This window comes from Sycon ciliatum, chromosome 2, assembly GCF_964019385.1.
Source record: "Sycon ciliatum chromosome 2, ocSycCili1.1, whole genome shotgun sequence".
Lineage (NCBI taxonomy): Eukaryota > Metazoa > Porifera > Calcarea > Leucosolenida > Sycettidae > Sycon > Sycon ciliatum.
Window position 1 is genome coordinate 19914330 of NC_088644.1, and position 11937 is coordinate 19926266.

An 11937-nucleotide genomic window follows, 5' to 3' on the forward strand; every position below is an offset into this window, starting at 1 on the left:
GTTCGCGTGTATGATCCACTCTACCTTCCAGCTCCTATAGGAAGGCAAGTAGCTTGTGGGAGACGCTAAAGTAAAAGAAGAGTGGTTTGGTTACCTCGGCTGTGGTTCTGCTAAGGAACAACACGTCCGCAAGGAAATGTCAAGAATTCTGGCGCCCAGTGATGTATTTCTCGCCATCCAGAACGCAGTGGAGTAATTCGGTCAAAGTACAGTACATGTACTGCTCAATGAAACCTGGGTGCTGTTAGGCATCTAACACTGGACACTGTACTGTGAAGTGTGTACTGTGCAGGGCTCTGCCAACTTATTCATGAACCCTGGGTTCATTGAGCAGCACTTTAAATGATTTTGGTAGTGCATAGGAGGCAAAGAAAGTGAAATGACAACTTCAGAACGTGTTCCGACCTGTATGGATTTCTTCCTGTTTCAGAAAGCTGCGTCTCAAGCCTGAAGAGCTCAATGCTGAGAATCCCGAGCACCTGCAGATGCTACATGACATGGGCATCAGTATCGATCTCCAGGGTGACGGACGAGTGCAATTTTCTCACAACTCCAACAATGTAAGAGGAACTTAGAGCAGCCATTTTCCTGTGCGTATATTCTGGTTGTTTTTCTCAACACGTGAACAGATTGAGAAGCACGGGGTCCATAGAACAGCCCGGCCTCAAGCTGTTGTTGATAGTGATAGGTTGATTGTGTCCCTGGGGCGTATGAATTGTGGCAGACATACGCGTATGGAAGGACTTGATGAAAGCGAGGAGGGGATCCGGCACTCCAGCACAAGCAAGCATGTGCCACATACACTCTCTGGGAACTGTGTCATAGACCTTGCGCAAGTTGATAAAAACCATGTAGCCTTTGATGTTGTGCTTGAGCAATTTCTCAAGAAGTTGGCGCACAGATAAGATCACGGTAGAGCACGACCGCCTCCGCCTAGAACCACACTGACACACACACACACACACATACACACACAATAAGTGGGATCAAAACTGCGTGCTAGGTATTGTTCCTTTCCTGCACATTCTGTTCAACAATACGCCTGCAACGACAATCACCCACACCTGCACATCCACCATGGGTATATACATCACTGTGTGCTCCTGTGAGTTTTGCGTTCTTTGTTTGCGGTAGCTTCAATAGGAAATCTGACACCCCAATGTCCTACTAGAATGACATTCAGCAAGCCGCTGTTACCTACAACAGACAGCTCTCCCTCTCCCTCCTCCTCCTCCTCCTCCTCCTCATCCTCCTCCTCCTCCTCCTCCTCTCTACCTCGGATATTTTCTCAAAGCTAATGTATTTCCCCGAATATAAGCGGCAAAGAAGGGGATGCGACTTACAATCGAGTGGGACGTCCTACTTATGTGGATATATTGAAACAATATGTCTCAAACCTGAAAGTGGGAGTGCGACTTACAATCAATAGCGACTTATAATCGGGGAAATTCGGCACTTGAACTGTCTAAAGCATTGGAGTATTTTGAAAAGCAAACAGTGGATATGTGTGCGTGCGTGCGTGCGTGTGCGTGCGTGCGTGCGTGCGTGCGTGTGTGTGTGTGTGTGTGTGTGTGTGTGTGTGTGTGTGTGTGTGTGTGTGTGTGTGTGTGTGTGTGTGTGTGTGTGTGTGTGTGCGCATGTGTGTGACTCTAGGCGAAGACACCGGCTGACTCGCAAGAAGGCATACAGTTTATGCAAGCTCTGATACAGCTGCATGACAAGATCAAGTCAGAGCAAGGTACATGTAAGCACTTCTATTGTCCATTCGTCCCAAATACGCCTGCTGGCTTTTGAGCCCAGCTCTGGCCAAATTGAGACTGAAGGGATCTGGTTCTCCATACCATTTGCCCTGGCATACAGTCAACTTCGCTTATAACGACACTCGGCGGGGCATCAAAAAGGTGTCCTTATTCGCGAAGTGTCGTTATACCCGAAGTCTCATTATATGTATTACAGTGGGATGGGACTTTGCTCTGGGCATGGAAATTCTGTCGTTATTCGCGAATTGTCGTTATATCCGCAGTCGATATTAGCAAAATTGACTGTACCTGTCCTAATTTTGTAAAACCTGGTTGGATTTCGAATTCCCTATCCTAATAATAATTGCACGGGCCACACAATGCAGGATGTACTGCTGTTTTCACAATTTTTCATGATATCTTAAAAGTTACAATTATACTAGTACGTGGGAGACACGAAAGAGTTGGGATGCGAGTTTTTGGATGAATGGACGGGAGAAGTGTGCTATTCTGCACCAGGTAATGTGCACGTGAACATGTTCTCATTTATTTGCTATTGTAGTTTGGCATGCTAGCCGTTTTTGTCATGGTGACACGTGAAATGCGTTTGCTGCCCTCAGATCAGTTCCAGGACCATGCCGAATTGAAAAGACTAAGCCATTCTGTGTCATTTGAAACTCGGATGTTGAGCCAATAATAAATGTAGAAAGGAAACTCGTATCAATATGTCCTTTTCCTTTCTACATTCATACTGTGTCCAGTGATGATCACATTGCACCCACTAGTATTCTCTGTGGTCTGCCGCTGCTGTGCATTTCACAGCTGAGTTCGTCCGAGTAAACATCCTGGAACCGGACAACTTGAAGCAAGTTTTGATTGCCGGTGGAGCCCGTTTCGGTCCCAATCTCACCAAGGACCCGCCGTTTATGGTAAGCTTGATCTCTGTCTGTTCATCTCTGGTAGGGAGTTCAATCGAAAAATCAAATTTGCTAGTTTTGCGTAAAACGCTAGTTCTTCTAAACCGGGGAGATGTGAGAAATAACGTATGACCAATTTATCCCAAAATTCCAAGGCAATCTAGAGTTATAGTCGATTGAAGAGTGGAAAATGGGAGTGAAAACAGTCACAGGAGTAAATGCAAGTATGTGTATGTGGGTGGTGTGGTTTCTGTCCAGCACTGCACTATCTGGTGCGTACATGCAGAAGTGCATGGCGATACAGGATGTGTGCATGCACGCAGTGTGCATGCATGCCATGCGCATCTACTTGCACAGCTCGCACGTTTGCACCGTCCCCGCTTCTACAGTGTGCGCGCAGTTCATTTGATTTTTTTCATCCACCACCAGGAAATCGCCGCTGGCTGGTTTCTGTGATCATTTCCCTTCTACCTCGATAAAGCGCGAGCCTAAATGTTCTGGAATCCTCTTGTTCTAAAGAATAATTCGAGGCCGCTGAACACGAAAATCGGGTGTTCCTTGCGGTGCCGAGTAAGCACCTGGTCGAAATTAGTACTTCGAAGTGCCTCTGCGCAAAGCGCGGGAAGCATTTTTTGGAAGCATGGCATGTGTGGCACCATTGGAAAGGTAATGACCTCAGCTACCTAAAAATAGCATCGACAGTACTGAAAAGGCCACGGGAGAAGATACTTGGGCCTCGAACTCATCCCGAACTGCTGGCACAAGACGCCCATTCACTTTGTACATGCGATCTGTGACTGAATTTTTCCCAGCAACCGGAACTGAACTTCCTATCTCTGGTGTCCTATAATATGTGATTATGATGCACTCAAGACTTCACATTGTGTATTGTACAGCAAGCTAAGTTATGCCACCTGCTGGTGTGACCAGCTACTCAGGAGTGCTTTGCATTTGCTTAGTGGTAGAACCCTGGAGAATGGGTCTTCTAAATTATATAGCTCGGCTTTCTTCTACACTGACATGTAGCCAGTGGCTGTACCAGTACAGTCAACTTTGCAAATAAGGACATTCGGCGGGGCATCAGAAAAGTGTCCTTATTCGCGAAGTGTCCTTATATCCGAAGTCCCATTTGAATGTATGTGAACCCATATTTTATAGTATGACATGCATATCGAAATGAAGCTCTTTTGATGCTCTATGTCAATTTGTACTTTATTTTCGTATTGCAATTGAAAGGAACAATAAAGTCAATATCCAAGGGAAATAAATCGAAAAATTAACCTTTTGGAGCCATCTACAGGGACATGTTCATGTACATGTATGAAGATTAATGTGCAATCATGTACAACTACATGTACAATACAGAGGCGTAGGAAGCAGTTTAATATTGGTGCGGCGAAATTGTGAGAGGGGGGGGGGGGTCCGGGGGTCGTCCCCCGGGATTTTTTTTTAATTGGGCCTAAAAGGCCATATTTTAATGCTACAGAATAATATGAGAAATAAGAATATGCATGCTGATGATACACCGCATTGTCGATGTAAAACATGGTACCTGTACAAGAGTCGACAAGCCATCAACAAGGTTGAAATGTAAAAAAAATCGAAAATTATTGCAGGGATCGATTTATCCGGGTTCGCATCGCAGTTTGCGAATCAAAATTCACTGGCTGCGATTCGCTTTTCGTTTTTTATCGCCCAAAACTGCGATGCACTACAAAGACCAGTTGTGTGCAGTCTACATGCGACTGTTGTACACACTGCTGACTAGGGAGTAGCATTTTACTACTCCAACCAACTGGCCTGTCCTGCTCAGTCCGCGCGGGTCGCGGATCGCGCTCTTTCGATTTTGGACACTGCACCAGCACTGGTCGTACATGACTGCATGCAGTCTTCTGAAGTTTTGTACACGGCGGTGACTTTTCATGATGTTCTCCTTTCTTCTTTCACTGTCAAGCTCAGTTTGTTTCTGTTCGACAAGGCACAGTTGAAGTAGATGGTTCTTAGTCTCATGTAGCCAACATGTCAGTGAATCTGATCAGTGATTCACTGTCCAGAAGAGGGACAAAGAACTGGACGCGCCAGGAATGTCGATTCGTTTCCATGAAGAAAAGGAGAAAAGTGAAATTCGATGCGCTTTGCACGAAATGTCACGATCGTTTGAGCGCTTTCCTGAGGTTTCTTTGTCGAAGGAATCAGTGGAACTGCCCTGTTGAAAGACATTGTGTTGTGAAGAACTCGAAGACGGATGGACGCTGAACATGTAACGTGCCCAAGCGAAAACTCTAACGTAAATATTTAGGTCGAACATTCGCTTGGAAAAGCAAATAGCAACTGCAGCTATTGTCCTCTTCTTTACGAAATCCTGCTATTGTACAGCTATACATGCAAACTTTTGATGAAGGAAAACTGCTAATCAATACTGGGAGTTGCTAGTCAATTGTAAAACTGTGTAGCAGTGACTGCTATGCAAAAAAATCAAAGTAAATCGATCCCTGTATTGGTCCGGCACCGGCGACCGCCGGGCCTGCCGGACCGGTTCCTACGCCCATGCAATAGGTGTGCTGATCATTCCAACTATTTTGAAGAAAAGAAAAAAGAAAAAGCACCCCCCCCCCCCCCCCCTGGCTGTATCTTCTTGAATCTTGTATGTGTGCCTTATCCATCGCCATGGGTTCTGGTACTTCTGCATGACAGGTACTTGAAATAGCTGTCAAAAAGCCAGAAAGTCGTTATTCAAGCAGTGAATATGACCTCGGGGCACTAAAATCATGTCGCTATTCGCGAATTGTCGTTATTCAGATAGTCGTTATATCCGAAGTTAAATGTATACAGTCAGATGGGACTTTGCTCTGGGCATGGAAATTCTGTCGTTATTCGCGAATTGTCGTTATATCCGAAGTCGTTATTAGCAAAGTTGACTGTATGCTGAAGTGAATCAACGTCTTGTGCAAAGTAATTTTGCATTTACCGGTAGTTATTTCTCTACAGTGGAGCCATGGATGAGAATCTACAAACTTCAAAGCTGACATGAGCACACCTAATGCAGTCAACCCGGCGAATAACCACCCTCAATCGTGCATGACCAACGCATATGGCCGATTGGTTTGCAGGCTTGCCTGCGAATCATGAGGTCCCGAGTTCGAGACCCGCGCTGGTAGCAGGGAGCGTGTAAAGACTTTTTACGTGAGTAAAGACTTTTTATGCGTGGTGAACTGCGCCGACACCCACGGTCAACTGGGTACTCACAGCTCGGAGTGAGGGTAACACGGATGCAGTTTACAGGGTTATGGGCCGTTACACGCCCGATTGGTTGAGAGACTCACCTACTCTCCCCTGACTCACTTGTGAGGTCTGCATTCGCCACTAAGGTGTGCAAGGCATAGGCATAGTGGTGGCCTGCGGAAGCGAAGGCTAGTTTGTGTGTTTCTGAACATTCAAGCGATGCCAACGCGAATCCCGCGAATTATTATTATTATTAATCGTGCATGAGAAAAGTGTCGTTATTTGTGAGTTGTTGTTGTTCGTGAGGTTGAAAGTATGTAGTCAAAAGGTCACTGGGTGTGAAGATTGTGTCGTAATTCGCAAGTTGTTATTACTTCAAACTTTCGTTCAAAGTACACATACCCGTGATCGTCATTCACGAGTTGTCTGTACTAAAAGACAGGCACAGTACATGTATTTAAATTCGATTTGACTTTGCGCAAAGTTCTTTTCCTTGTGACAACTCTATAGTGAGTCTTCTCTACTTGCCCGTGCGCAACAAGAAGAATGTTCAATGGTTGATTTCTGCCTTTTAACGGCATATTGCTCCTCTCTTATGGTCTCATGATGGTTTCAAACCAAGCACAGTTTACGAGCAGTGACTTAACTCTTGGGTTTTGATTGAGCTTTTTTGCCGACTTTGTCTGTTGTGTGTTGTAGGTAACTGGACCGCTCAAACACAGCCTACCGGTGAATGCGTGTTCATCTCTTGAAACCGACATGACTGGGAGAATAGCTCTGGTTCAACGTGGCTCGTGCATGTTTGTCGAAAAGGTACATACCAGGATTTCTTTCCTCTGAGAAGCAACAATGGGTCGCCTTGTGTTAGGAATGTTTGTGTGCAGATAGGCAATTTACTTGCTAATATACTTATTGATTTTCTTGATATAATCCTATGGCCAAGTATGTGGTCTATAGTTTGCGATGCCTGTAAGTTCCATGCTCCCATTGCAGGTGAATGCTGCATGGGCGGGTCCCATTGTGTAATACTCTGCTAGCGATGTTGCTCTTCGTAGTTACTAACTTGACAATGCTTAGCACTACAAGTTAATTGAAGTTATCACGGGGATTATTATCATAGCTAATGGTCATGTAACGCACAGCTGTGGCTTGAACTGGTATCAGCTATCTTCGACTTTCAGGGCTGTATCACCCATGTGTGTTGTTGGTACAAAGTGACACTTTCGGAAGAAGAAAAAAGTGCTTATGTATGGCGAATTAGTGTTGCTTGTGAAATTAATGACATCAAAATGTGGCAAGACCTGGTGTCACAGGTGCTAAATAAAAAATGCACTACAAGGCTACAGTCATGAATTGTGACATCCATGACTCCTCAATAATGGCTGCGGCAGTGAATATATCGATTCAACCTTTCCGTTGGTATATGCACAGTTGGATTGTGTCGTTACCGTACTCTTGTTTGTACTGGTATGCACGTGACGTTGGAAATTTGAAGTCCAGCTTCCACGTATAATTATAGATGTCTAAGGTTTTGCGTGTGACAATTCTGTATAAATTATTTTGAAATGCACTCATTGCGCCTATGTTGTTCCACTTCTTGTATGGTGAGTATGCCACTGTTTGGTTTGCTCTCCACTCCATTCTGGCCTACTAGGTTCTTCATGCAGAGGCAGCTGGAGCAGCTGGTGTCATCATTTATGGTAGGTTGATGTCCCTTCTCTGTCTCTGTGAGTTTGGTGGTCTAAAGCTCAGCTGCTGCCTCTGACTACATACCGTAGTGACCCACATAAGCCCTTGCGTTTATAAAGCAAGTTTTGCCGTAATTATTTGAAATGTTTTCAAGGTCGATGGGTCTCACATTATAGGCGCATGCGCTTATAATTGAGTTATTATTATTATTATAATGCATTCCCGCGGCAGCGTCAACAGTGCAAGTGCAAGTCACCCATGCACAAACACAGTCCACACGTCCGCTTATGCTGGACATGGTAAGAGAAGCAGTTGATATAGGAGACAACAAGCACAAACGTAGCTGTAAATCCGTTGTGTATAGAATGTTTAAAGTGTATCGAGCGATATTTCCGTGATCTGGGAAAAAGGCGACGGCGCGGTTTCATCGCCGAAACCTCTACTCGCAGATCATATCCAGTAGCTGCCTCCATTCGCTTCGAACTGCAGCTACGTCTGATAGGCGCTCCAGATCTCCCAGGCTCTGCAATCGCCCGCACGCAGCTCGGTTGAGGTCGTCGTCGAGCTTCACCGGCAGGGTGATGCGAGGGCGACCTCTCCACTTGTGGTCATCACACTCAAAGTAGCTGACCATCCTTAGGACGGCGGGGGCATCACTGGGAAGTCGAAGGATATGGCCAAATAGCCTCCACCGAGCTCTGGTGATGATGCGGCTGATGGGCTTTGCCTTGCACCTGTCGTAGAGTGCTGTTGTTGCGATCTTCTGCGGCCAGACGAAGCCAATCAGTGAACGGAGCTGGCCGCGGTGGAATGCGTCGAGTCCATCCTCGGCAGCCGCCGTCAGTCCCCATGCACCGGCGTTGTATACTAGCACTGGTAGTACAAACGCATTGTAGAGACGAAGCCTCAGTTCTTCTCCAACGGTACTGCGCCGGCTCCATAGTGACCGGAGCGATCGAAACGCTGCAGCGGCTAGTTGTTTCCGCCGAGAGACATCCTCGTTATCCCCGAGGAGTGAGCCGAGCTTCTTGGTGGTGCGCCACTGTTCCGCTATCCTGTCCAAGGATCGGCCCAGAACGGTAATTTCTGTTTTATCCGGGTTTACCTTCACAGCCCATCCGCTGAGGACGTCACCAATAACCGGCTCCAGGTCACCCAACCAGCCAGACTCTGTGCTGATGAAATGCGTGTCGTCGGCGTACGCAATTTCAAATGGCAAGCCGAGATCCGATGATGGCCGAGCCCTGGCAGTAGCAGTGCTCCTTACATCCCGCAAAGCTGCCTCAAGATATACCACAAATAGAACAGGGGACAAGGAATCGCCCTGGGGCGTCCCGATAGTGGTATCGGCGGATTCGGATGTTGCTGTGCCGATGCGTACACAGTCAGAAGTACGTGTTCGCTAGTAGGACACGGATGAGACGGATCTCGTCCTCGTCCAGGAAGGAATTGAGAACTGCCAGTAGACGGTCTCTGCGGATGCAGTCAAATGCTTTTGACATGTCGATGCCGAGGACCACCAATTGCTTCTTGTATTTCTGACAGGCTGCAACATACCAATGGTGGCTCCAGACCACATCCGCCGTTGGAATTTGGAAGTTGTACATTAAATGCTGTAAAGATGGTATCATGGTGGAGTCAGTGTGTCGTGGGATTGGGTTCGCTTATAAGCCCATGTGCTTATATGTGAGGGTGCGCTTATGCCCGGATATAGGGTTGGTATGAAGAAAGGGAACGGTAAGGGTGGCAGGGAGTAAGGGTGGGGTAATGTGATTCAGTAACTGTTTCTGTGCACTTCGTTTCTCAGTCTCCTCTTTCATGTGTGGGTTTGTTCATTGTAGATACGCAGAAAAGAGGCGAAGGCCAGCAGCTGATAAGCATGACAGGCAATGGCAGTTTTGTTGCTATTCCGTCAGCTTTCATATGGATGGAGCAAGCATCACCATTGGTCGATGCTCTGACAAGCGGCTTGGTAGTCGTTGGAAAGCTGGAAACAGGTATGGGGTTTGAGTTTCTGTTACTTTGTTTGTACCACAGCTTACACTATAGCATGCATTGCAACCCTTATACAAGACTGGCGGAAGCAGTTTTGATTGGTTCGGCCATAACCATAGTCTTTCATACTTTGTGTGTGATATTGAAGGCACACCTGACCTCCTTGCAGCAAACACGCGTAGGTAGCCGAATAGTTGGTCCGGTCATGGCCTGACCTACCGGACCAGTTCCGCTAGGCCTGTTATAGAGTGGAGCCTTGGTCTGCGGCCACCTTGCTAAAACTACTACCTATTTCGTGTGTCTTCCTCACCTTCACATTTTACTAAGCATGTGTGTGTTTTGTACTTTTTTCCTCTCTGCTTGTGCTTGTGACCAGCTGCTGCAACGGAAAAAGATGCAGTTGAGCAAAAACCGGAGGAAACCGAGGAACAACTGGAACAAGTCCCAGGGGACTCTCCTGATGACTCAACAATGAATGGTGCTGGATCAGCTGTAGACAACGAGCCCCAGGAAAACAACAGCATGTATATTCAAACCGAAAATGAAAGTGGATTTGATCGTGATAGTGGAAGAACGCATAGCGGAAACCAAGGCGGCAATGCTAATCCTTGAAGAGGTCATCCTAATATTTCTGGTAGGAAGTGGCTTCTCCTCATCATGCACACAATGATAGTGACATGGCAGCTCTCCAGAGAAAACCAAAGCAACAAAAAAAGTAGTGTGTTGGTTTCCTCAAGAGCTCCAGACGTCCACGTTGCGATCATGTATTCCCTGGCCATTGAGCACTAGAAAGAGTCAACTTGTGTTGCTCCATTCATTATTTTACTAACCTGTAGGACGACTTGCTGACACGATGACGATACCTGACGACACCTGACGACACCTGATGATACTGGGTCAAGTTCTTCAGTGACAAGCTGGCACACTTGAACCCGTTTCAGAATCATGATACTCCCCCCCCCCCCCCCCCCCCCAGAATTGTAGGAATTTTTAATTTATTCTGCTTCAATCAAACCAACTCTACAATAATTTCATCCTGTGTCCTTGATTGTGTGCTGTGTTTGAAGTGTTTTCGACTATATTTACTGCGGCCCACCGTGTGCGGCTCTACGCTAACTGTGTTGCCAAGCTGTTGTGACCGTAGTTGTCTCCCCATGCCTTGGCAGATGAAATTCGCTGGAGCTTGGTTTCGTGCAGCTCAATGTGAATATGTGTGCACCTGCTCTGCATGTGCTTTTCACTATATCAGTATGCAGGACAGGCTCCTTGCCTGTGCTCCAGTGGCTGGATTTCATTTGCCCCGCTGTATTGTATACTCTGTGTGAAAACTGACCACGGGTGTGAACAGTCCCACTCCGTTGACCAAAGGTCTGAACTTTTACCTTGTCCCGTGACCTCAGGTTTCCCCGTGAGTGTGAATCCAGCGGTACTCGCACCCTGCCGCATGTTTGGCCATGAATTTGTGGCGGGGGAATTAAAAAATATCTGTGCTGCATTTTTGAAGTACATTCTGTACTATGTGTTGCATTCGTCATGCGCGATTTTCCAATGGGCACTGTCCGATAATGCAGGCTGCGATGCACTCGTACAACTAGGGTTCAGAGTTCTCGCCAAAGACAAGATCTACGCATGCGTGTCTTATAGCCATGGGATTTTTCCCTTGACAAACTAAACGCCCTGAGGCCCACGGTCACGGCTTTGCCATTTTTTCCGGAGGGGTTCTTCCTTTCCCCAGTACCATGGTTTCCATAACAACTTTCCCACAACCCTGGTTTTACCCATGTGTGTGAATGAATCCCCTATTAGAAAATGCCGCAGAGTAACTCCTTTTCCCCGCGGAATGTGACGGGGAATTTAGAATTCTTGTCCGCATTTTGCAAAGGGGCAGCCAGACATACATAATTATGATTATACAAATGCACACAAACACTTGCATCTTGCAAGTGCATTTTTTTTACTTAAGCTGTGTTCACAACTGGCATGGCGCGTGTATGCGGTACGCTTGCAGTTCATGCGTGCCCAAACACGCGCTCAGGCTTTCACAACAAACAGCAATCCGAGTCGTATTTAGCGCGTGCGACACCTTCGAGTACTAATTTGTTGACCCCGTCAGTCAGAAGTGACGGCATGTACACTGGTACGCGTTGAAAATTCCAACATGTTGGAATTTCCATCATGTTGGAATTTCCATTTCGGCGCGTTTCCGTACGCATGGCGCACCAAAAGCCAGCAAAAATACGCACAAATGCGTGGTTTCACGCGTACACGTGCCAGTTGTGAACACAGCTATAGAACACAACCCTATTGAGAAACATGTGGAGACAAACACAAAACAAGCAAAAGTCTGAAAAGAGGATGTAGGGAGTAGGGACAAC

At 46.6% G+C, this 11937-nt stretch overlaps 1 protein-coding gene across 2 annotated transcripts in view; it reads left to right on the forward strand.

Moving 5' to 3' along the window:
• The window catches only part of LOC135809088 (ER degradation-enhancing alpha-mannosidase-like protein 3), a 29278-nt gene extending 18322 nt beyond the window's left edge, over positions 1-10956 (forward strand). Inside the window, exons 15-21 of one of the 2 annotated variants that reach the window (XM_065322350.1) lie at positions 431-560; positions 1654-1744; positions 2562-2668; positions 6578-6691; positions 7533-7578; positions 9409-9564; positions 9939-10956. In XM_065322350.1, coding sequence (XP_065178422.1) covers positions 431-560; positions 1654-1744; positions 2562-2668; positions 6578-6691; positions 7533-7578; positions 9409-9564; positions 9939-10174 — 880 coding nt within the window. In that variant the 3' untranslated portion in view covers positions 10175-10956. The remainder of the gene's footprint in view (positions 1-430; positions 561-1653; positions 1745-2561; positions 2669-6577; positions 6692-7532; positions 7579-9408; positions 9565-9938) is intronic. The other variant, XM_065322351.1, reaches the window with a different exon arrangement.
• Positions 10957-11937: the final 981 nt, after the last annotated feature.